The 25,153-nt window shown below is 48.9% G+C and overlaps 1 protein-coding gene across 1 annotated transcript; it reads right to left on the bottom strand.

The window, feature by feature from the left end:
* Positions 1–302: 302 nt before the first annotated feature.
* On the bottom strand, positions 303–24,815 carry LOC309570164 (serine protease 55-like; the record flags this gene model as incomplete). The annotated part of the gene is made up of 6 exons (XM_082276793.1): positions 303–322; positions 7,042–7,213; positions 18,094–18,227; positions 21,074–21,321; positions 22,181–22,370; positions 24,809–24,815. 6 exons carry the CDS (start codon positions 24,813–24,815, stop codon positions 303–305), a joined length of 771 nt encoding a protein of 256 aa, XP_082132919.1.
* Positions 24,816–25,153: the final 338 nt, after the last annotated feature.

The raw sequence follows: 25,153 nt of genomic DNA on the forward strand, positions 1-25,153 counted from the left end.
TAACCCAATATTTAGGCCCTGAGCTCATTCAGATTTACACTAAAGGACTGGACACCAAGAAGCCCTGGTATCTGTCTGATAAGAGGACAGAGAGTTCCATTTTGGAATAAGATTTGCATAAGTTTGATCAGCACAAAGCAATTTCGGTGAGGTTTAAAACTCACGGATGCCTCATCTCGTTATAAGATCTTGGATAAAACTCAGTGTCATAAATCTGTCTGTTATACTGAAATTTGGGATCGTGGCATCCCGTGCAGGGACTAAACAAACCAAAACACCCCAGAAGAGGGACTTTCTGCCATCTAGGGGTTGTGTTTTTCAACTGCAATCGGGACCGAAAAAGGAAAACCGTAATTCCACCTCTCTCGAATCTATGCATGTAAATATGTCAGTATATAAATATGAATATACATCCTTTCCAAAAATAAGTTTCAAAAGGCAAGAAATCGAGAAACTCCCTTTTTTTCTGTGAATTTGCAGCAAGAAACTCCATTTAATTTCTGTTTTACTGCAACATCTCATCATTGTTTGTGTTAAAACTGTGCTGGATAAAGCACATGAGAAAGCACAGTTTATTTTCCATTTCCTGAAGGGGAGGAAAGTTTTTAGACAAATCCACAAAAGAGAAGGGAGAAAAGCAAGAGATCTCTTCTTTTTTTTCTCTGTTAAACTTCAATTTATGTAAGATAGCATCATTAGCATCACTTATTTTTATGCCTAACACTCACAGCTAAGCTCAGCCTGTAAAAAAATTCAACTTGTGTTTAAAAAAAGAAAAAAAGATTTGATATTTTAAGATCGCCCCACTCTTCACTGCTTGGGCATTGTGCTGAAGGATTTAAAATCTTAATAAGCTAATAACAGAATAATATTTTAATATTTAATATTTCATTTCTGGGCTACAAAGATGGCAAAATTATATGATGAGTTTCTTTTTTTGACAATGGCCTGGAGAGCCAGGACACAGGGAATGGCTCCCCACTGCCAGAGGGCAGGGATAGATGGGATATTGGGAAGGAATTCCTGGCTGTGAGGGTGGAGAGGCCCTGGTCCAGGTTGCCCAGAGAAGCTGTGGCTGCCCCTGGATCCCTGGCAGTGTCCAAGGCCAGGCTGGACAGGACTTGGAGCAGCCTGGGCTAGTGGGAAGTGTCCTGGGCCATGGCAGAGGGTGGAATGGGATGAGTTTTAAGGTCCCTTCCAACCCAGGCTGTTCTGGTATTCCAGGATTCTATGAAAATCCACCACGCTCAGTTTATGACTGGTCCCAGTTTCCCCAATTCCATCTCACGTTGCCCAGACTTTGCCACCTTACCTGGCTGATAAAGATCCAAAATTTGGAAAGCTTATGAAAAAATTTGTCTAATTTTCGTTACATTTCATTTCTCCACCAAAGTGGCAACTGAAGGAAGGAGTTCCCCGAGTCAGATCCACAGTGGGGCTGTTTGGCCCAGTTTTATGTCTCCAGACTTTGTAAATGGGAAATGTCCAGGGGAAAATTATAAGAGATGATAAGGATAAAACAATCTTTTCCTGGTAGCTGAGCCATGGGAGCATCCCTAGCCTGGAGTCAGACTCAGCTGATGAAATCCTCAGGTTTAACACTGTAGGACACCAACCCTGATCCAGGATTTTCCAAGAGTCAGTTGAATTGAGGGCACCCATATGAGGAAGGGAGAGCTTTTAAAAGCCTGGAGATGGCCACTTGGTTTTATGAGGTTGCCACCATTGTTGGCACCACTGTTTGTTGACAGAGTGCACCTACAAGTGGCACATCTGGGATTCCTACAACCCTGTCTGGGCTCTGGATCAGGTTGGACCAGGAGGTGCCTTTGCTTCCCCTTCACTCCTGCATTTACTTTGGGATTTGTCAGAATTCTTCAAAAATTGTATTAGAAATATCTACACCCCCCTCATTCCAAGAAGGACATTGAGGGGCTGGAGCATGTCCAGGGAAGGGAACAGAGCTGGGGAAGGGGCTGGAGCAGCAGGAGAGGCTGAGGGAGCTGGGAAAGGGGCTCAGCCTGGAGAAAAGGAGGCTCAGGGGGGACCTTGTGGCTCTGCACAACTCCCTGACAGGAGGGGGCAGCCAGGGGGGTCGGGCTCTGCTCGCAGGGAACAGGGACAGGATGAGAGGGAACGGCCTCAAGCTGTGCCAGAGGAGGGTCAGGTTGGACATCAGGAGGAATTTCTTCATGGAAAGGGTGGTCGGGCACTGGAAGGGGCTGCCCAAGGAGGTTTGGAGTCCCCATCCCTGGAGGTGTCCAAGGAAGAGATGGAAGTGACACTCAGTGGTCTGGGCTGGTGACAAGGTGGGAATCAGTCACAGGATGGACTCGATGGTCTTGGAGGTCTTTTCCAACCGAAATTATTCTGTGATTCTTTGATTCTGTCTCTTGCCCCTTTATTCTTGCAAACAGTCATTTACAAGATGCAGAGCAGCTCCCACAGTGACTCCCACCAGCCCATGGACTTGTGCCCTGGATCATACCTGGGTTGGAAGGGGATGTTCCTCTCACCAGACTGTAGCAGGTGACAGGAAGAGGTAGGATAGCTGGGGTTCTGCTTGGATCGTGTCTGGATATTTCAGGATGCTTTTCTCAAAATGCAAAAGCTTCAGTTTAACCACAAAGCGCAACAGGAAAAATCCTCAGCCTTTCCAACGTGTTCCCAAGATGGGAATGCCCCTCTTCCACCCGTTTCTAATTGGGATTTCTCCTGCTGAAATCATCGGAGGCTCATTATGCAGGGAAGCAGAAACCGATTTACCTTTATCACGAAACAGATCTGCCTTTCTCCATGAGATCACAGTGGGATGGCACCGTTCCCTTCCCTTTTTTGTGTTTTTAGCCTGTAATTGTGCAGTGGATTGCTTTGAAATCCTGGCAGCCGAGCAGGGGTGTGGGTGGCATTGAGAAGTTTGGGATGCAGCCCCTTCCCAAATCGACTGGCAGCGGGTTGGTCCAAACCCTTTTCAGCGGTGACTCAGAGTGCCCCGAAACACAGTGGGGGAAACAGAACACCAAAATGCATCTTTTAAACCCATTGGAGGATCTCAATAATGGCTTTGTGACTCCAGCGAGCCTGCCAGGCTGTAGGAGGATGTTCAGGATGGCTGTAGAGCAGGAATCATTGGCAGAAGAGCTGGGAAAGAAGCGGGGTTTGGAGGAGGGAGCTCTGTGCTGGGAAATCAAACAGGGCTGAGTGGGTACAGGATTTTCCCACCTACACAGAGCAGAGATGGCTGAAACCAACCCAAACACAGGCCAGGACCCTTTGCCAGGAAGCAGTTTGGATCAGCCAGTTTGGATCAGCCACCCAGATGCAGAGGATGTGACCATACGGGTCAGGCAGGACAGGGCTAGGTGGTTTTGGAGGTGGAAAAAAGGTCTTGGTACCATTTAGGTTATGGGAGACACGAAATCACAACCTCTGTGTGCTGTTTGCAAGGAAAATAAAACAGAGTCACCTCAAGTTTATGTAAAAACCAACCTGCAGAGGTCGTTTTTAAATAATTCCTTGGAGGTGCATGAGTGTGGGATTTAAAATACCAGGAAAATGGAAATGCAGGGTCCAGTGTAAAGGCAAAAATTCTACAGGGCAAGAAAGGCAGTTTAATAAGCTGTGTGTGCAAGCAAAGAGGAATAAGAATCATGGACACAGAGAGTGAATTGGGTTGGAAGGGACCTTAAAACTTACCCCACCTCACACCCTGCCAGGGGCAGGAACACCTTCTATTAGCCCAGGTTGCTCCAAGCCCCATCCAGCATGGCCTTTGTCTTCAGATCCCCCCAGGTGACATGTACTGAGAAGGAGCTGGGTGACAGGTCTGGGATCATCTCCTTGAATCACAGAATCATGGGATATTTGGGGTTGGAAGGGACATTAAAGCTCATCCCATCAGCAGGGACACCTTCCACCAGAAGAAAGAGTAAAGGTTGGATTTCTCCAGCAGCAGCTACCTGTGACCATGGATTGCTGCTCTTCCCACCTTCCTCCTCTGAGGTGGAGCCACACAACTGTGCTTGGAGCCCTCCCCACCTCTCAACCAGCTCTTGCTGCCAAATTTGCACGAACATCATCATCTTCAACTCTTCCAGCTCCCTGCTCCAGCTGGCGTGCAAATGCCGGCTGGGATTGGGCAGACAGGGAAACGTGGATATACAAAGCCCTTAATCTCTGCAGAACTAAGCCAAAATTACTTTGATGTATTGGCTTTTAAATTGCTGCCTCCAGTGCTCACGGGAGCTTTTCTTCTTATCTCCTCAGCAAAACGTGCAAGCAGCTCCTGACCACCTCTTTTCTCTGCTTGAGTACTCACATCCTCCTATTTTTTTTTTCCCCTGAATCCTCTTACAGATGTTTTCCCAGGTCTCTGAGCATTTCCATATCCTGTTTATTTGCTGCTAAAGGTGCAGTGCTGTAAACAAAATCTGTCTCTGGAAAGAAGGGAGGGGCAATAAGAAATGAGCTGTAAATTAAGACAAAAGGTGAACTTTTGCCAACTACAGACTGAAGCATAAACGTTGAGTCTGGAAATGTTTCACTTTGATGTTCTAAACCCACAAGAGAAGCTGTGGCTGCCCCTGGATCCCTGGAAGTGTCCAAGGCCAGGTTGGACGGGGCTTGGAGCAACCTGGGATGGTGGAAGGTGTCCCTGCCCATGGCAGGGGGTGGAATTAGGTGATCTTAAGATCCCTTCCAACCCAAACCATTTTGGGATTCAATAAATACAGAATACAACAACATAATAAACATTTACACCAATGTTATAAAGCTTCAAAAATGGATGTGTCCCATTGAACTGCTGCCTTTTGATTTTGAGAGACTCCAACATATTCTCATCAAATCCACAATCAGAATTGCTCCCTGAAAACACAAATACCCTCAGAAAAAAACACAGCACCAAGATGTTTTCATCAGACCTAACTGCAGCCTAGAAATGTTAAACAAACGTGTCCTTTCTCACCCTAATTATTGAACAGTGGATGTAGTAGCCGAGACGCATTCACTTTGCTGAGTTTTATGATGTTTTAAATAAGGAGGAAAAGTTTATTTCTTTGGTGCTCTGAACTTGTAGAAGTGATGCTTCCACACAGCAAAGTGAGCCCCTTTCATGCTCTCAACTTACAAGCAGGGAAACTGAGGCACCAAGCACAAACTTCTCCCCAAATCCATTGAATAAATCAAGAGCATGAATCAAAACCCAGAGTAGAAGCGCCCTGCCTTCATTTAGCACAGGCCATGGTCAATTTGCAAATGCTTCTGATGGAAAAGACCTACTGGGTCGTTTTGCAGGCCCCTGTAAGCCCAGGCTTTTTCCCTGCCATGTGCTGGAGACAAAAGTGCTTTATACAGCCCCTACATTAAAATAATTTAAGCAGGAGGACTTCTCTCATTTCCTCTGGGGGAAACAATTCTGCAGCTGAAGAGATTGCAACATTAGGAAATATTTCCTGACGTCCATGGCTTCCAGAATCTGTTGATATATTATTAATAGAAAGGAAAATAAATATAGGTATTAATGCCAGAAGACACTGTCTGCTACTAATAGCTGTTAAAGTAATATATTCCCGTTGTTTTTAGCTCTTATTAGTCTTTTTGCAAAGGGTTACAAGACCCTTATGCATCCATTAGCCAGTCAGCCATGTGAAATTAATGTGGAGCAATTTTCATAAGCATTACTCAGAACTAATAATAATTAAGCATTATTTTCTGCTCAGATAACACAGAAAATAAAGGCTGACTTTTATGCCAAGATGGGTTTGCATTAGCTTAAGGTAGATGAATTAATTCTCATTTACAAGGCTTCTCTGCCAGCTAGCCAGAAAATATCAAGGTAATTAAAACCAATTTGTGAGGTTCTGTCCCATTGCACATTCACTGGGTTTTATCACTGCTGCAAATTGCAGGTGCTTTTATGCAAAGGTGGGACATGAAGGGGACTTTGCTGCCTCTCTCCTTCCCCATCACCTCCAAGAAAAGCTAAAACCTCCTTGTGAAAAGCAGAACACATTTGGAATGCTGGAGAGCAATAAAGGACCATGTATTAGGATGAAGGAACAGCTCAGTCCCAGCTCGGGCTGGGATGTGGAGCTCTCAGCAATGCAGGAAAAAACACCTCTAACAGAGGGGAAAAAATCTCTTTGCTTTTGCTTTACCATTGACTTGCACAGGATTAATTTTGATTAATTATTACACTGAGGGGTTTCCATAAGCAGCATTTTCTGGATAGCTCCAAAACATTTCACAGAATCCTAAAATGATTTGGGTTGGAAGGGACCTTAAAGATCACCCAGTCCCAACCCCCTGCCGTGGCCAGGGACACCTTCCACTATTCCAGGTTGATCCAAGCCCCATCCAGCCTGGCCTTGGACACTCCAGGGATGGGGCAGCCACAGATTCTCTGGGAAACCTCTTCCAGGGCCTCAGTGGTTCTGTCCCAGAGGTTTGACAGCACCTGAGCAGGGGCTGAGCTCTCTGAAGGTGCTCTTAGTAAAAATAAAATTAGTTAATATTAGCCTAAAATAAATTAGACCAGCTAATAATCAGCTGTAAGATGCACTAACCCAGAGTTATCCTACAACAACTAATGATAATGAGCAAATTAACATCTCCCCCTGGGTTTCAGCTTTCCAAGGGGATCAGCACCTTCCAATGCCACATCTCTGCTTTGCATCTGAGCTTAGCAAACAACCGAGTCCTGCGTGACCCAGCAGTGTGGAAAATCCGTGTTCTCCAGAGGATTATGGCCCCTCTTGCCCAAGTCCTGCCTCCTTCATTTCATTTCTCCGGCCTCTGCCTCACTCCCTGTCTCATGGTGACATCTCCTGTTGGTGCCTGTGTCCACATCGGTGACATGGAGCAGGCTGGCCTCAGAAGGAAGCGTAACGTGGAAGTTCTGACTTTTATTTTCAAAAATCTTCTCTCAGGGTAATTTAATTGCTATTAAAGAGATGAATAAAAGGAGACAATACTCCAGAAACACCATCCGTGTCCCAGCCCTGGAACGAGCAACCCTGAGATGTGATCCACTGTCCACACCCTCGGTGAAGAAAGGTTTTCCCCTTATGGCTGTTTCCTTCTCGATCCAGCCCTGGTAGCTGTAAACAGATGTTAAAATCCTGTGGTTTGGATTTCCTCCACTGACGATGCCGACCTGGAACCACTTCATGGTGTCCCAGTAGCTGCAGACCAGAGGTCCCCCGCCGTCCACCTGCAGCAGAAGGAGGAATGTTACAGCTGGGTCAAACCTCAGGTCCCTCAGAGCATTTGCTTCCCACAGGCTGAGTGGGAAAATCAATCTCTGTCTCAGGTCCGTGAGGATTTGGGGAGAAAAAAAGGGAATTTGCATTCAAAATTTCACAGCTCAGCCCTGAGATCCTGCAGAATAAAGAGATACAGAAGCCAGGAGGAGGAGATCAGTCCCAAGCTCTGGCTCAGTGCACTGCCCTGTCATTCCCAGCCTTTTCCACATGCTCGCATGGCCCCAGGAGGATACCTGAGACCTGTCAGCAAGAGACAACATCCCAGAGAGAAAAGGAACATTTGCTGAGACTGCTCACTCAGTCCTTGTCTTCTCTGCAAAGCTGCTGCGTGGAGGTGCTGGGTACCTGCCACTGTGAATTTTGGGGGCTGGCAGCCAGAAACTGGGCAGGAGATGAAAAATAATCCTGACAAATCCTTCTTGAAGCCACAGTCACTTGCTTGAAAACTTTCCCACCTCTGCAAGGAAAACCACCACTCACCCAGCGTGGGCAAGGCTTCAAATGTAGCCACCTCAAAAAGAGGAATTTTCTCCTGTTGGCTGCTGTAGCTGCAACACCAAGAGCACATCTATTACCACAGGCCTAGGCCCTAGGGCATATCACCATGTCCCACAGCCATAGGGAGGAGGAGGAGAGAAGATCCAGCAGGCAGGAATTGTGCAGCAAGGTTGATTTATTTAATTATTTTGCAAACTCTTTTACAGACTTTTTTCTTCATAGTCTAATTGGACAAAGGATCAGCCCCCCGTTGGGGTGATTGGCTAAAATCCTAAAACATCCATTGTCAAAATATTTTTCTACTGTTCTATAAACAAGACTTTTCAAGGCTGCAGGTGGCTTGGTTGTTTACATTCCCTGCTACCTCTTCTGTGAGAGAGAAAAATCTCTCATGGACTTAGAAAATAGCAAGAAAATCCTTGCTAGCAGCCTTTTTGTATCCATACATATCCAGCTCTGGAATCTCTGGACACAAAACCAGGGAGAAGAGAGAGCAGCACAAAATCTACCCAAGGCAGGTGCAGCATTTTTCTGAGGGAAGACTGGGAGAGCTGGGGGAGTTCACCTGGAGAAGGATCCAGGGAGAGCTCAGAGCCCCTTCCAGGGCCTAAAGGGGCTCCAGGAGAGCTGGAGAGGGACTTGGGATAAGGCATGGAGGGACAGGACCCAGGAAATGGCTTCCCACTGCCAGAGGGCAGGGATAGATGGGATATTGGGAAGGAATTCCTGGCTGTGAGGGTGGTGAGGCCCTGGCCCAGGGTGCCCAGAGAAGCTGTGGCTGCCCCTGGATCCCTGGCAGTGTCCAAGGCCAGGTTGGATGGGGTTTGGAGCAACTTGGGCTAGTTGGAGGTGTCCCTGCCCATGGCAGGGGGTGGAACTAAAGGATTTTTTAGATCCTTCCAAGCCAAACCAGTCTGAGATTCCAGGACATCTTCAGTGCTGTGCAGCCCCTGCTATAAATAAGTTTCCTTCCACAGTGGGTTTGAATCTTTTTTTCCACCCTTTCTCCAGCACTTGTGGTAAACAAATTCAACACAAATCCACTTCCCAAGACAGCAAACTTCACTGGGAAATGTTGTCCTTCCCTGTTTGCACACTACTTTGGGAAACATCTTTGTCATTAACAGATGAAACCCCTTCTGCCAGCAGCTACCCTGAGCTAACACACATTAATTAACGAGCAAGGAAGAGGCTGAAGTTCCCTGTGCAGCTCATCAGCACTCGCTGAAGTTTATGGCTGAATTCCCACTCCAGTAGCTGGAGGGCTCTGGTCATTAATATTCTTTTTTTTTTTTTTCCTTTTTTTTTCAGTTCAGTATTCAGTCAGGAGGCAAAAATTAAGATAAATGCAGAGGAAATGTTCATAGAATCACAGAATATCCTGAGCTGGAAGGGACCAACAAAGATCAGAGACTTACAAACTCATTCAGGCTGGAAAAGATCTTTCAGACTGTTGAGTCCAAACATAAAATCAACACTGTTTGTTTTTATTGTAGCCACGTCCTTGCACCTCAAGCAGTGCTGCTGGACCCTCTTCAGCCTCAGCATCTAAAGACATTTCCCCACCCCATTTCAGCCAAGAACTCCCGTGAAAACCACAGAGGTGCCCTTGCAGCGACCTTGGAGCCGCGCGTTGCGGACGTCCTTGGCGGTGGCATCCTGTGGGGATGAATGAGCATCCACGCACGATTCGATTACCGGGGATTTCACTGCGGATCCCCTCGGGGCAGGAACGGGCCGAACGCATTATCCTAGCGGCGAGAGGAAGGCGCTGGGAGCCTCCCACACGGGGATGACGAGCGGAGTCTGGAGAGTGGGAGCCCGGGATGCTCCGCGCCGGCTTTTTCCCAGCAGGAAAAGGAGATTTTCAGCACCGGCCGAGCCCCTGCACAGATCGGTTTCAGCCTCCACTTTGGAGGCTGTTCACACTCGTAAAGGATCTTCCTTCCTGGGGTATCGGAACACCCGTGAATTCCTGGTGCCCTGTGACTGTCCCCTGGGGAATTGTCTTGCCGCGTTTCCTGGCTGGGAAAGCCGCGGCTGGCGAGGGATGTGATTCGCACGAGGCGGCGGCAGAGCCAGCGATCCCTATTTGAACTCTGCCTCACCCAGTTTCCCTCTCAAATCACATCTGCTCTTCCCCTGTTTTCCTCTTTAACCACGTCCATTTGGTTCCCTGCCTGGTTGGTGGGGAAAGGGGGATGTTTCCGCAGGGCTTGGGGGATCAGTGATTTAAAACTTTTGGGCAGAGAGGGAGTTCAGGAATGTTCTGACAGCCCAGGCAGCAGCAGCAAATCAATTTCCATAATCCATAATCCCAAATCCTCCTTCAGATCCCTTTCCACATGGGCTGAGCTGCTCTGCTTCCTGGGTGCTGCTTCTCACACGCCATTTCTCTTAATTTCAGCTATTTAACATGAAGATTTTAGCACAAAATGGGCCAAGTCATCCTCTCCGTGTGATAATCTTGCTCACATAATTACAGCAGCAGCCCAGATGAATTGGGAGCCTGGTTTTTATAGGGCTAAAGATGGAGAAAATAAACTCAGTCCTTGGACACTTCTGAATATCCCGGTATCCACCTTAAGCTCTCAGGAAGGCAGGCCCAACGTTTTCCATCCTTGTGTAAGAGAGGGTGTGGGAGGAGCGAGTTTTTGAGTGCTGGGACAATTATCTCAGCTCTGTGATGCTTCCAGCAACGCTAATTTAATGACCGCTCAGGTTAACGACTCTGAGGATCGAAGAATTATTAAATGCTGCTTTTTCAGGCTCCTGTATCCTGGTGGTGAAACTCTCCTGGTCAGCAGCACACACCAGACACCTGCTCCTGCTTTTCCCTCTAAGTGCCAACTTTCTGGATAGACGAAAATCACCTAAAAATAGCAGCTTTGCTTCTGTTTCATGTTTCTTGTCATCTCGAAGATGAGTGAAAAGCAAGCGCAACAAATCAAATCTGGTGCTGAATTCCTGCCTTAAACGTGTTAATCCTCCCATTAGGAGAGGTGAAAGCAATGATACATTCACTGATAAATAGCTGTGGGTTGTATAAAATCTGTCACTGCCTAACAAGGTGCTTTGTTCACTGAAGCTGACCAAAAATTTCATCTTTTTCACTGCGGCCAAAACCGTGGTTTTTTGGGGGTTTTTTTTGTGAGCACCAGGATCCTTTCTGCTGCCTTTAGTGGGCTTTGGATCAAAAGTGTAATCTCTCTTTTTCATTTGTATTCGTGTCTGCAGCACAGTCATTGATCAGAACAAACACGTTTATCCACATAAATCTTCCGAGGTGGGAGAAGCTCTGGGGGTGGGAGAACAACTCATCTGATCCTCATTAGGTGGATGCACAATCCCTGCAAGTCATTGCTGGTTGCATTTTCACGTTCGTGAGTTCTGTGCAAATTGGAGACACGGGAATAACAACACTGGGAATAACAACAGTGCCCATCAGAGCTCTCCTGGCTGCTGGAGGCAAAGGCTTTGGCAAACATCATTTGCCTGGTTGTTTCCAGCTGTCTTTAAAGTGGGAGGAAGGAGGCTGTGGCCACGTTAATGTGCAGGTATCAGAAATGCACCAGGTAACACAGGGAACCTGGACTCCTCTCACACAAACCCTTCGAGAACCTTCAGCTCCTCTGTCCATCCATGCCCTGGCTGGAAAATGGGAGGAGACAGCCCAAATCCACCCACTGTGATGTCAGCAGGGGCCATTAGTGACCGTGGTGGCACAGACAGTTCAGTGGCCTCTGGCCGAGCCCGTGTGGCCCAGGCTCCTGTCTCTGCCTGTCATCTGCAGCAAGTGCTCAGGGGAGGAGAACGAGGAACAGGACAAGTATTTGCAGAGTTGTATTTACATCCCAGCGGTTAATGGCCTCAGAGAGATCTTCATCCAGGAAATTACCTAATTGCTTTTTGAATCCATTTATCCCTGAGGATAAATACCCACAACATCCTGGTCAGCGACTCCCATGGTTTAATTATCTGATGGATGAAAAAACACTTCCTTCTCTTTGTTGTGGATCTGCTGCCTGATAGGGCCGTCTGACACCCCTCCTTCATGTGTTTGGAGCAGTGGTGACACGAGGACAGCTCTCGACTCCTCTCTGTGCTGCCCATGAGGTCGGAAATGTGCCACATCCCCATCAGACATCTCTCCTACAAGCATCACAGTCTTGCTCTGCTTTTCCCTGTGCTGCTGGGAGCTCTTCCAGGTCCCTGTTCATCCATCCTGTTCTACTTTCCTCCTTTTCTAAAATTGCCCCTCCTTTCTCAGATGGAGTGGACAGGAATCACACACAGGGAAGCTCCCAGGAGTAGTGCTCTGGCACAACACGTTTGCTTTGCCACCTATTCCTGTCCTAATAACTCCTAATGCTCTCGTTGCCCTTTTGACCTCCCCAGAGCCTCAAGCTGATGTTTTTGAAGGACTACCCACAGTTCTTCTGACATGGTAATAGCTGAATTAGAGCCTACTATGGCCAGTGTACAGCTGGAATTGCTTCTCCATATATCCATTCCTTTTTCTTTATCAATAATGAGCTGCAGCTGCTGTTTTAACCTCCAGTATAATGGGACCTGCTGCACCTCTGCACAGCCACCTTTCACTTTGACCACTTTGAAGAATGCTGTGGCATTGGTCAACTTGGTCATCTTGGCATTTGCCCTCCTGGGACATCAAAATTCCCTGCATGGATGCCAACACAACTCTCCTTGTAAGTTCTTTCTCTGTTCAAATCCCTTCCATTTAATGACAGCTCAGTTTCTCCAGGAGCCTTTGGTGAGGAATCTCCTTACAAGAGTTTTGGGAATCTCAGAATGTGTTTGATGGCTGGACCGCCCTTTTCAACACACCTGGCCACTCCTTTGAAGAATTTGGATGTGCCTGTGAGTCACAGCTTTCCCTCAAAGCTATCATTGAATGAGAAGCGGCTCCTCTGAGCCATCACAGCCACTTCCCACTCCCAGGGCAAGCAGAGATTTTGTGTTCAGCTGGATCCAGAGGAGTTCTGTTTCCCAGCAGGCACACAAAGCCATGTTGGACTCCCAAACAGCTTCAGTTTGAGGGACCAAAAGCTACAACCCAGAGGAAGAAAGCAGAAGAGACACCCAACATCATCCTCATCATCATCCCAGGTTCTTGCATGGGGAATTAATTTTTCCCATATTAAAGAATGATGCCATCAGAGCCTGAATGTGCTCACTTGTCCGCCCGCATCATAAAATGATGAAGTGATGAAAGCCCTGTAAAATCACTGGGAAAAGTGTTCTGATTCTTGGAGCTGCACATCAAAGGACCCTTCAGAAGAAAACTGAAGGAACTGCAAATGCAGAAACACCTCTCCACTGCTTTGTTCTGGGGCTTCCCAGGACACCTTCCTGCTTAAAGCAATCTGTCCCTGGGGGAAATAAAAACCACCTCATGGTGGTAGCGATAGTTCAGTGATGGGAAATCCACGACAAGGATGGGGAGCGGATCACTCTGTTCAGTAGGATAAGAGGAAACGGCCTCAGGTTGCACCAGGGGATGTTTAGATTGAATATTAGGAAAAATGTCTTCACTGAAAGGGTTGTCCAGCCTGGCAAAGATGTCCAGGGCAGTGGTCGAGTCCCCATCCCTGGAAATGTTCAGAAAAGAGGTGGATGTGGCACCTGGGGACATGGGGCAGTGGTGGCCTTGGAAGTGCTGGGATAATGGTTGGACTCGATCTCAGAGGGCTTTTCCAGCCTCAGTGGTTCTGTGATTCTATTATTAAAATACAATAATAAAGTACTTTTGTGCAGTTTGTAATAACTTTGGACTGAAATTGGGATAGTTGTGACTCCTGGCTTCCAGGAAACCTTTGACTGATAGGCAGAACTTAAAACCTCAAGAGCTCCTGTGGATACTCCCCATCCCTCCAGACTGCAGCCAGACCATCATTTTCCACCTCTCTTCACGGACTGACCACACTATCCTGGTTTGTGCTCTTCTCCTTGAATCCATGTTAGTTACCTATAAAAACACAGTTTTCATTGGCAGGCTCTTTTTCTTAAAAAAATTCTATTTCACAAGTCTTTCTTGGCAGTTTTGGGGCCATGTTAAGACCAGCAAAAGGATTCAAGACCTTGTGAAAGAATGCCAGAGCTTTTCCAGTGCAAGTGTCAGGCTCCCATTGCAGTCACTGGGGCGTGGTTTGAGGTGGGAGCAGTGGGATACCAGGGGATATCTTGGGATATCTAATGGAGAATTAAATGTAGGCAACTGTCCTGCCTTGGAGCCAGGTGTCTCCCTGTGATCTTAACCCCTTCAGCTTGATTTCAGTTCACGGGGAGCAATAAACACACGCACAGGGCTTGATCTCATTTTAACACAGATGCTTAAAACCATCTCAGTGACTCCCAGCACCAGGGCTTTTGTCTCCCTGTTGGTGGAAAGATGGTTCTGTAGATGCTGATGGTTATAAAACAGACACTCATGAAATGGCTGGGAAAACCCCATCCGGGTTTGCATAACAACTGCTGCTTTTGCTCCAGCTCTGTGGGGTGAGAGCCCTGTAAAGGGGATTTTCAGAGATGGGGCAAGGGGAAATGGCTTTAACCTGACCAAAAGCAAGGTTGGATGGGATATTGGGAAGGAATTCCTGGCTGTGAGGGTGGTGAGGCCCTGGCCCAGGGTGCCCAGAGAAGCTGTGGCTGCCCCTGGATCCCTGGAAGTGTCCAAGGCCAGGCTGGACGGGGCTTGGAGCAACCTGGGATAGCAGAAGACTGGAACCAGATGAGCTTTAAGGTACTTTTTGTACCCTAACCACTGTGTGATTTATGGCCAAAATCCACTCCTGCTGCAGGCTGTGGGAGGCAGTGGATACCTGCAGCCCAGGACTCACCTGAGCTGGAACCACCCCACTGCTCTTGGGGGTCACACAACGATTCCTTCCCATGAAATCAGAGCAGGGCCTGGCCCCCCTTCATGTGCTGCTGAACTGTAGATGACCTCTGACTCCAGCTGAACACACTTTGTCCTAATCACCACATCAGAGTTCCCCCCACAGCCCCTCAGAACTATAATTGGGCCATTTACTGAATTTTGCCTGGGCAGGGAAGGCACTGAAGGAGGCATTTGCTTTGTGAGCCCCTTATACTCTAATTATTGTTCAAGTTACCATTGCATCAGAGCCTAACAAAAGACGCTTAAGAAAGCAAGGAATGAGACATCAGTTGTGGTTCATGGGGTCATGGAAGAAATGTAGCACACAAAAAAATAATACATAGGCCATCTCCAGTGTCTGTTCTTTAGCACTTGTACCCCCTGAACATCCATTAATGTTAATGTTTATGACTAAATAGAACTATAAGTCAATTACGGCTCCTGGTAGTGTTAATTCCCAGCCAATCCATATATTTGTCTGCAGAACTGCCAGGGAATTGGGATAGAATACATTTTTCTTTTTAAGGGAACAGATTCTTTTTTTTTAAAGTACAAATACTTGGGAGCTCTGCTATTCAATCTCCTTGAGTTATTAGAGGAATATGGTCAGTTATCCACAAATTAGGCTGGTCTGGTATGAAGGCAGCTGGTGAAATGTCTGAGCCTTTTTATTCATGGCCTTTCTGTTCATAGAATGGCCTCAAGCTGCACCAGGGGAGGTTCAGGTTGGGCATCAGGAGGAATTTCTTCCACTGTCCCAGGTTGCCCCAAGCCCTGTCCAACCTGGCCTTGGACACTCCCAGGAATGGGGCACCCACAGCTTTACCTGTGCCAAGGCCTCACCACCCTCACAGGGAAGAACTCCTTCCTAATATCCCATCTAAATCTCTCTTCTGGATTAAAACCATTCCCCTTTGTCCTGTCACTGTCTCCCCATGTAAAAAGTTGTTCTCACCATCACAGCTCACAGATTTGGATCCAGATCTGGATCATGTGGATTTACAACCTCGAGTCCAGCAACTTGCCTGCCTTAGCCTGGCTTTGGACATGAAAACACATATCCTGATCCTCAGCAAATCCCAGGAAAGGTTAACATCAGGCTTTTATCTCCTCTGTGTCCAGAGTTCCTGGGGCCACAGCTACCAGAGCAAACTCAGCATCTCCAGGGCTTGTTCCCTGACCAGGAATCTCTGCCTTGCCCAGCTTCTAATCCTTCCTGGCCTCTCCACAGTGACTCGTGGGTGGCTCCTGATCCATGCAAGAGCTGGAGCCTGGAAGTCCTCCAGGAGACATCTGGTTGGCACAGACCAACACCATGCCCAGGGCTGCTCTGTCTCCATGACAGAGATGAGGATGGGAAGGATTTGGGTCTTTTGAAATCTGGCCTCACTCTCCTCTGACACAAACCCTGTAATCCTTACAGACAATCATAGCCTGAGAGCCTGCACTGCCCACAGTGCAGATGAATTGTCCAGTTCTGGGCCCCTCGCTCCAAGAAGGACCATGAGGGGCTGGAGCATGTCCAGGGAAGGGGATGGAGCTGGGGAAGAGGCTGGAGTACCAGGAGTGGCTGAGGGAGCTGGGAAAGGGGCTCAGCCTGGAGAAAAGGAGGCTCAGGGGGAACCCTGCACAATTCCCTGACAGGAGGGGGCAGCCAGGGGGGTCAGGCTCTGCTCCCAGGGAACAGGGACAGGATGAGCAAAAACAGCCTCAAGTTGTGCCAGGGGAGGGTCAGATTGGATATCTGGAACAATTTGCTCACAGCGAGAGTGTTCAGGCACTGGCAGGGGCTGCCCAGGGAGGTTTGGAGTCCCCATCCCTGGAGGTGTCCAAGGAAGGCCTGGACGTGGCACTCAGTGCTCTGGGCTGGGTGACGAGGTGGGGATTGGTCACAGGATTGACTCAGTGATCTTGGAGGTTTTTTCCAACCTAAATAATTCTGGGATTCTGCCCAGTGGTCCCTGCTGCAGAAGAAGCATCAGGTTCAGCTCTGTCCTGTCCCAGGCCATGACCAGGCAGCCCACTACGGAGAAGCCATCAGGTTTCTGACCCAGCCCAGTGAGGCCAAAAGTGACCTCCATGGCTTTAACCAGCACTTCCCAGAAAGCCAGAAAACCATCCAGCAGCAAAACACTTCCCTGCCAACAAATCAGCAAAATCTGGTGACAAGCCTTGTCACTTTTTTCATCCCCGAAAAGCACCACTTCTACCCTCAGCTCTGTTTTTGTCCTGTTCTCTTTATTCCAGTTTACAAGAATTCCTGCCTGGTCAAGATCCCACTACAAACAGGGAGATGCTGGATTCTGAGCATTATCACTCATGCAAAGCTCGTGTGCTTCCACTGCTTGGAAAGCTCACATTCCTGCTTCATTCCTCAGATGACTCTGACATTATTGTGGATCAAAATAGCTTCTTCATCAGCTTTCTGAATCCAGGACATTCATTTTGCTGGGAACAAGCATTCCTGCTGTTTCACCAGCATCATTCACCCACAGAACTTCAGGCTGGGCTGGGCAGTGCATTCTTTAATCCTGTTAATGTTATCCTGTAGCAGGTTCCTTTTCAAGACTTTTTGATTGAATTTAATGGAGGTGAAAGTCCTTCCTTGAATGATTTCAGAGGCAGAGGCTCTGAAACATCATTTTGCAAAGTAAACATCCCTTGGCTGCCCACAGTTCTTGTACCCTCTGCCTCTCTCTCTGTCCTGGGTGCTGATTTAGTTCCTTCAGTGAGTAATTCCTACAGGATGGAGATGTCCATCCATGTATCTGCCCACCCAGCCCCCTCCAAACCCATGGATATATCTAAAATACAGCTGGATGGGGCTTGGAGCAACCTGGTCCAGTGGAAGATGTCCCTGCCCACGGCAGGGGGTTGGAACTGGATGAGATTTAAGGCCCTGTCCAACCCAAACCAAGGAAACCATTGCCCGGTGGAGGAAGGAAATCTCAGTCTGGAACCAGAGGCTGCAGGAGAGCCCAGTCCTTGCCAGGCTCTCAGGAGAGGGGTTGGAAGTTGGATGCTATGAAAGACAAAGTGGTTTTTGGCATCCAGACTTCGTTTGACACCAGGACAGTGATCCTGGGGGTGGAATGTGTTCTGAGGGCACAAGTTCGGAGTGAGTTTTGCCTCATTTGGGTGTTTGTGTCAGCTCAAATGCTTTATAATTTAGCTTGTAAAGTCCCTCATTCTCTGTCACCAACCCACTGCCACAAGATGTGACTCATTCTGGCACCCACAGAACAACCAAGCATATTTGGGTCAGAGCCAAGGCCTCACCTGAGAAATGTTTTTAATATTTAAATTAAACACCCCCAGATTAAACCTCCCTCCCAATTCTTCTGCCTTGAACCTCATGGACAACCATTCCTGTCTCCTTTCCAGTTGTAACCTGGCCATGAAGCAGATCAGGAATGCTGGTCCCTTTACCTGGCAGCCTCCTCCTCCTCCTCCTCCTTGCTCCGTCTCAGCACACATCACGCTCCCCACAAGGTGTGGGATCTGCTCCAGGCATTTCTCCCTGCTGATGAGCTTCATCTGTGTTTTCTGCAGCACATGGGATGCTGTGGCAAATGAGAAGAGAAGGATCAACAAAGCTGCAGAGCAGCTGGAGACTTCCCTTGGGAAGGATCTCAGCTGGATTTCTAAAGCATCTCAGGGCAATGGGGTCTCTGGGCAGAACTGTAGGATCTTGGGGTCACAGGGGCTTACAGGGGATCCCCAAGTGTTGGCAATTATGTTTGTGCTCCTGAGTTTATCACAGGATCCCTGAATGGTTTGTTTTGGAAGGGATCTTAAAGATCATCTCATTCCACCCCCCCACCATGGGCAGGGACACCTGCCACTATCCCAGGTTGCTCCAAGCCCTGTCCAGCCTGGCCTGGAACACTTGCAGACTGCTGGGAAACCCCCAAAGGGCTGGATTATCCTGTTGGTGGTCTCAGTGATGACCTGAGATGAGCTGCACTGCACACCTGGGGTTTCCCACTAGTGATTTTTTGGGAACTCAGCCTGAGGGGCTCTTCATGAGATCCTGTGCAAGCCCCTGCAGGTCGAAGTCCACTGAGCTTTCCCCAGAATTCTAATCTCAGAATTACAGAATCATGGAATAATTTACATTGGAAACAACCTTTAAGATCATCCAGTCCAACCACTCCCCCAGCACTGCCAAGGCCACCACTGACCCATGTCCCCAGATGCCACATCCACACAACTTTTAAATCCCTCCAGGGATGGGGACTCCAGCACTGTCCTGCATAGTTGTTCCAATGTCCAACAACTCTTCCAGGGCAGAATTTTTTTCCTGATATCCAATGGAAACATTGTTTACCCCGGGGAGGGCTGCAAGGCCATGCCTCACCCAGCTGTATCTTCACAAAGTGGCTCTCGGGATGGCAGCACACAAAGGAAATATCTGCTTTATTCTTCCCTTGGGGTGAGAATACAGAAATCACAGCTGGCACCCGCAAGTGACAAAAAGACTGAAAATGTGCTGGGCTACTTGGAAACCCCACGGATCTCACCCATGTTTCTTTCTAAAGTGAACCTGAGTCTGAAGGATAAGGCTGAGATCTCCAGATGATTTGAAACTCACCCCTTCTTCTGTATTTCCCTGAGCTAAATCCTCCCAGAACCTTCAGGAAACTAGGACTCAGTGACAAGATTTAACGATGAAAAGTTGTCACGTCCCTTTTCCAGCTAAGACAGAAGTGCCCAAAGATGAAAATGCTTTGGTGTAGGAATCTGCAGGGAGGTGGGGGCCCTCTGCTCTGGAGCCAGGCTGGGAGAGCTGGGGGTGTTCACCTGGAGAAGAGAAGGCTCTGGGAAGACTTTAGAGCCCCTTCCAGGGCCTAAAGGGGCTCCAGAAGAGCTGGAGAGGGACTTGAGACAAGGGATAGAAGGACAGGACACAGGGAATGGCTTCCCAGTGCCAGAGGGCAGGGATGGATGGGATATTGGGAAGGAATTCTTGGCTCTGTGGGTGGTGAGGCCCTGGCACAGGGAGAGAATCTGTGGCTGCCCCTGGATCCCTGGAAGTGTCCAAGGCCAGGTTGGACGGGGCTTGGAGCAACCTGGGCTAGTGGGAGGTGTCCCTGCCCATGGCAGGGGGTGGGATGGGATGGGCTTTAAGGTTCCTTCCAACCCAAACTACTCTATGATCCTGTATTTTTTGGCTTTGCCCATTTCACACCATCACACCCACCTCTCACCACACTCAGCTTCTGCTGGTTTTTTCCTGAAGCCTCTCCCAGACAGAGGGTGGGGGGTGGCCGAGCTGAGCACGTTGACACCAATTTTTGGAAGCAGAATCTGTGTCAGCTGAGACCACACAGCAGCACAGAGCCAATCCCCAGAGCTGCTCCACGGATCTTGCACAGAGGAGCTCAAGAGAAATCCTGCAGAGGGTCTCTGCAGTGGCCACTCTGTTCTAGGAACACGTTACCTTGGTGAAATGGGAGAGTTTCACAACTGTAACAGGGTTGTGTGTTACTGTTGTGTGAGGAAGATGAAGCCTAAGAAGGCAAATGCAGAGTTTCATGGAAAAAACAGCAACCCTTTGGAGCAGAATAGCAAGGGTTAAATGGAATATTCACTTACTGCATCCTGGGAAGGAGCACTCAAGCTCCAAGGCCCTCCCCTCTCCTCCCAGTCCTGATTAATTCTTTCCAATAATGAAACAACTGATTGGCTATTTAGTGACATTGGTTCAGGACAGACATTTTGGGTCACAATCAGTGCTGGAACTGCTTTAATTAGGGCTTAAATGAGAGCAATTAGCAACAGCAATCTGCAGTTCTAAGCGAGTGAAGGAAGGAGTGGCCAGAACCAATAAGTCAGTCCAGCTCATGGAGGCATTAAGCCAAAGATAGCCCCAGACCTTCACTTCCCTTAGTCCAGACGACCTTAGACCCAGCCTAACTGGGTGATTCATAGAATATCCCAAGCTGGAAGTTATCCACAAGGATCCCACAAGGTGAGAAGTGTCCAAGGCCAGGCTGGATGGGGCTCTGAGCAACCAGGGATAGTGGAAGGTGTCCCTGCCCATGGCAGGGGGGTGGAATGAGATGAGCTTTAAGGTCCCTTCCAACCCCCAAATAATTCCATGATTCTGTGCTAATTTACCCACCAGGGTGGAGCTTGTCTTAATGTGGGTGCCAAAAAGAGGTCCAAATTTTGGAGGTGGTGACAAAATAGGCCCCAGATTTTGCTCTGGGGGTCTGTGGGCAACTGGTTCTTGCCCTGAACAGGGAACTGGTGGATGTGCAGAGGCTGGGGGAGGTCTGGATGCGTTAACCAGAGAGGTGGGGAGTGGAACTTTGTCTGGGAAACCCCTCACGGGAGACAATATCCAATTTAAGTGGATAAAATCCATCTTCCATTAGCAAATGCATCTCCCCCAGCACCTCACCTGCACTTGTGTTCTCCCAGCCAGCAGCCCAGCAGTGCTGCCACGTGTCCATGTCACACATGAAGGGCAGGCAGATGGGAATTTTCTCCTTGCTGAACTCGATGGGATTGCTGAGCAGGATGAGGGCAATGTCATTTTGCAAGCTGGTTCTGTTGAATTCCTCATGCAGGATCAGGCTGTCTGGGTTGTGCTCTTCCAGTGGGCGGCTCAGGTCAACTCCCCCCACTGCCACCGTCAGATCTGCTGGCCTTAAAAGCAGAACAGAAGGAGTGAAGACATAGCAAACATGAAGGATTTGGGTTATAAAGGTTGGTTTCTCTTCCCCCAGAGCAGGGCAGGGTGATGGCTCAGGCAGTTCAGCTACAAATACCCCTGAAATTTACCCTCACTCCTAGGCAAGGATGATTTCCAGGGCAGAGAGGTGCAGAGGTAGAACGTGAAAGCAGCCAGGTTATAAATAACCCACTCCCTACCAGACAGATGGAATGGGCTGGATCTCTTGGATCTCTGTGCCCTGGGCTGGCTGCTCAGACCCTGCTGTCCCCAGCCAGCTGCTCCAGGCTGTGCTGCCACAGGTCATTTGTCACTGAGCAGTCTCGGCTCTCGGACCTGCCACAGTTTGGAGGGGGCTCACAGAGGGTTGGACTCCACCCCTGGGCACTGCACGGAGTCGATTTATCCAGAATTCAGTGTTTTAAATTCAGAGTCTCCATGAGGTGAAGGTCTTTGCTGTGTGAAAGCAAAGGTAATTTGGGGGATAGAATGAGCTAGAATGGAATACATCATCTTTTACAAGGTACTGCAACAGGTGTAGATGCACCAGAAATGCCTGGGGCCATCAGGACAGCATCAGGGGCATTTATCCAAGGCTGCTCAGGTCACCCCTCAAAGTATTCCCCTTCTGCTTCTCCTCGTTGTGCAGATCTCTGCACATTTCTGTGTTTAAAAACGGGCCTGTTTCCCCCAAAGGAGACAATTCCTTTTTTTCATGGCTCAGTCACATAAATGTGGCACGTGACCCCGAGGAGATGCACATCCTGCACCCACCAGGAGGAATGTCATCCCCCCACTGTGCCTGGGTTGCCCTCCCACCCCTGGAGCACTCACAGCTCTTCTGCAAAGCAGTGGGCCGCTGTTAAAATCCACAGTGCACTGATGATGGTGCCTCCACAGATGTGCTTCCCGTGGCTCTGGATGCTCACGTGCCATGGAAATTCCCCAGGCTTGACGTGTGTCCCTGTGCCAATCCTCTTGCCAGTCTTCTGGAAGGACTCGTAGGATGGTCGGAGGCCACACCCTGGGTACAAAAAGGGACGTGTTGGGCACGTTCAGCAGTGTCACAGCCTGTGCTGCTGAACGGCAGGGGCAGGACATCCCTGAGCCCTGAGACAGAAACAACCAGAGAGGCACTGAAACACGGAATCATAGAATGCTTGGGGTTGGAAGGGATTTAAAGATAATTTTTCCAACTCCATTCCAACTCCAACTTCCACCAGACCAGGTTGCTCCAAACCCTATCCAACCTGGCCTTGGACACTGCCAGGGATCCAGGGGCAGCCACAGCTTCTCTGGGCACCCTGTGCCAGGGCCTCCCCACCCTCACAGCCAGGAATTCCTTCCCAATATCCCATCCATCCCTGCCCTCTGGCACTGGGAAGCCATTCCCTGGGTCCTGTCCCTCCAGCCCTTATCCCAAGTCCCTCTCCAGCTCTGTTGGAGCCCCTTTAGGCACTGGAAGGGGCTCTGAGGTCTCTCTGGATCCTTCTCTTCTCCAGGTGAACACCCCCAGCTCTCCCAGCCTGGCTCCAGAGCAGAGGGGCTCCAGCCCTTGGAGCAGCTCCGTGGCCTCCGCTGGACTCGCTCCAGCAGCCTCCACGTCCTCCTGATGTTGGACCCCACAGCTGGAGGCAGCTCTGCAGGTGGGGTCTCAGCAAAGGGTGAGAATGCCCTCCTTGGATCTGTTATTTGATCTCTCCCAAAGCCCCTGACATTCCTGTCACCTCCCCAAACCTAAACTCACCCAAGCACTGCCCAGGCATTTGGGGTGGGAGGGACCATTGACCATTTCCCATAGGCAGGTGGGCTAAAATCCTTGTTTAGGGACTGGAAGATGCATCAGGCTGGGGCACAAGCCACACCTTTATTCCCTCAGCAGAAGGAATAAGCCAAGGCCTGTTTCACTTACCCACGTGTGAATATCCTGCATCTCCTCTGAGCTGAGAATGCTGAGAAACAAAACCTGCCTGGACACTGCTGGTCAGGCAAGCTAAACAGGAGAGGGTAAGGAGCAGCATCTCAATCCATCCTGGGCCGACACTATTGCACAGCTCTCGGAGCAGCGATGCCTCTGCAGACACCTCAGGACATCGCCTGCATTCCATGTCAACACAACCCAGGGTGACATCACAGCACCCGCTCATTCCTGTTGGTGCAGCAGTTGGATGCTCCTTCCTAAGGCAAAAGGTTCAGGGATCTCCAAAAGGTTTGTGATTTCCTTTAGCTCTGTTGGGGTGGGGCAGAAGTGAAATTCCTGTCTATATCCTGGGCTAACCTCACACGATATGGCAAGGGTGGATTTCATGGGATGGGTGCTGTAGCCCTTGCTGGATCTTGAACCACCTTTGAGGACCTCAGGAGCTGGTCCTGCATCAGCTTTCAACTTCAGCTCTGAAGCCTATCAGCATTTCCTGTTAATTTTCTCATTTCCTGTTACTTTCCTCTCTAGTTACACCATGCCTGGGGTATTGACTTGTGTGCACTTAAACAGGACCAGGAGAGTTGCCCCATCCCTGGAAGTGTCCAAGGCCAGGCTGGATGGGGCTTGGAGCAACCTGGGATGGTGGAAGGTGTCCCTGCCTGTGGCAGGGGGTGGGATAAGATGATATTCAAGGTCCCTTCCCACCCAAACCATCCTGGCATTCTGTGTTTGTAGGAGAAAGCAGCAGCTCTGTCAAAGGAGAATTTTCAAAAAATGCCAAATCAAAACTATCAAATCAAAATCAAAACCAAACCAAAGGTGTCAGTAAATAATTCTGTGGTGGCAAAATATTTTGGTGTGGGCCAATTGCAGCATCAATGGACCCGTTATGCTGATTTTTAGACCAACACATCATTTCCATCAGGACAGGACTTAATAAAAACTCAGCCAGGCTCAGACTTGGGCATATCTGCAATAAGAGCTTTTCCCAAAGACTTTCCAGCTTGTTGCAAACAACTACAGCACAGAGTAAGAGGGGAGGGAGAGGAAAGGAAGGGAACCAAGACACATTTTATGAGCCCCCAGATGATTCAGCATCTGAAATGCTTTGCCTTGGAGCACATCAGGAGTTATCCCACCAGAGCCTGGATTTCGTGGAGGTTCACAGTGCATAGGATGAGGGTAAAACTTTATTTCCTTCTCTTCTTTGCTTCTCTGTCACCTCATGCCAAAGAAATGAGACACGAGTGCTGGTTTCCTTGGCAGTGAACACTGGAACAACTCCATGGCTGGACAGGTTAAGGACAGGATCAGTTACCACAGCAACGAAAATCCGGAGTGTGGTGTAGGCACGCTTTGGGGCATCTCCAGAAAGAGCCTAACGGGGCAATCCTGCCTGAGGCAGCTCCTGTAAGCCTGGCCCAGGTGTAAATCTGCCAAAAGGACAAGTTTCCACTGGATTTTGAGACTGGGATGAACTCAGAATCAGCTGAGGAGCAAGGGAAGATGGGGAGCTGATTTTTCTGGCACAGACTTACAGCCCATCTTTGGAAACAGCGGGCAGGGCTGCAGCATTGGATTTACAATCCCAAACACTGACTTTGTGGGGCACATTTTTGGTCTCCCCAGGCTTGGAGCACGATCTGATCTGCTGGGTAGGGACAGGGATGGGGATGTTCAGGGAGCTGGTTTGGGCCTTTCTGAGCTTTAAATCTGAGCTGGTGAGCAGGAAACATCAAACCAAGCCATGGAGAAGGAGGTGCTGTGGATTTGTGTCTCTGGGTCCCACCACCTGGCCCTCAAAACTGCCTCACTCCTTGAGCTCTGGACCCATAGGATCCCATTTCCATATGGGATAAACTGTGCATCCCTACACCCTTTGT

This window comes from Coloeus monedula (genome assembly GCF_965178545.1).
Source record: "Coloeus monedula genome assembly, chromosome: 2".
Taxonomy (NCBI): Eukaryota; Metazoa; Chordata; class Aves; order Passeriformes; family Corvidae; genus Coloeus; species Coloeus monedula.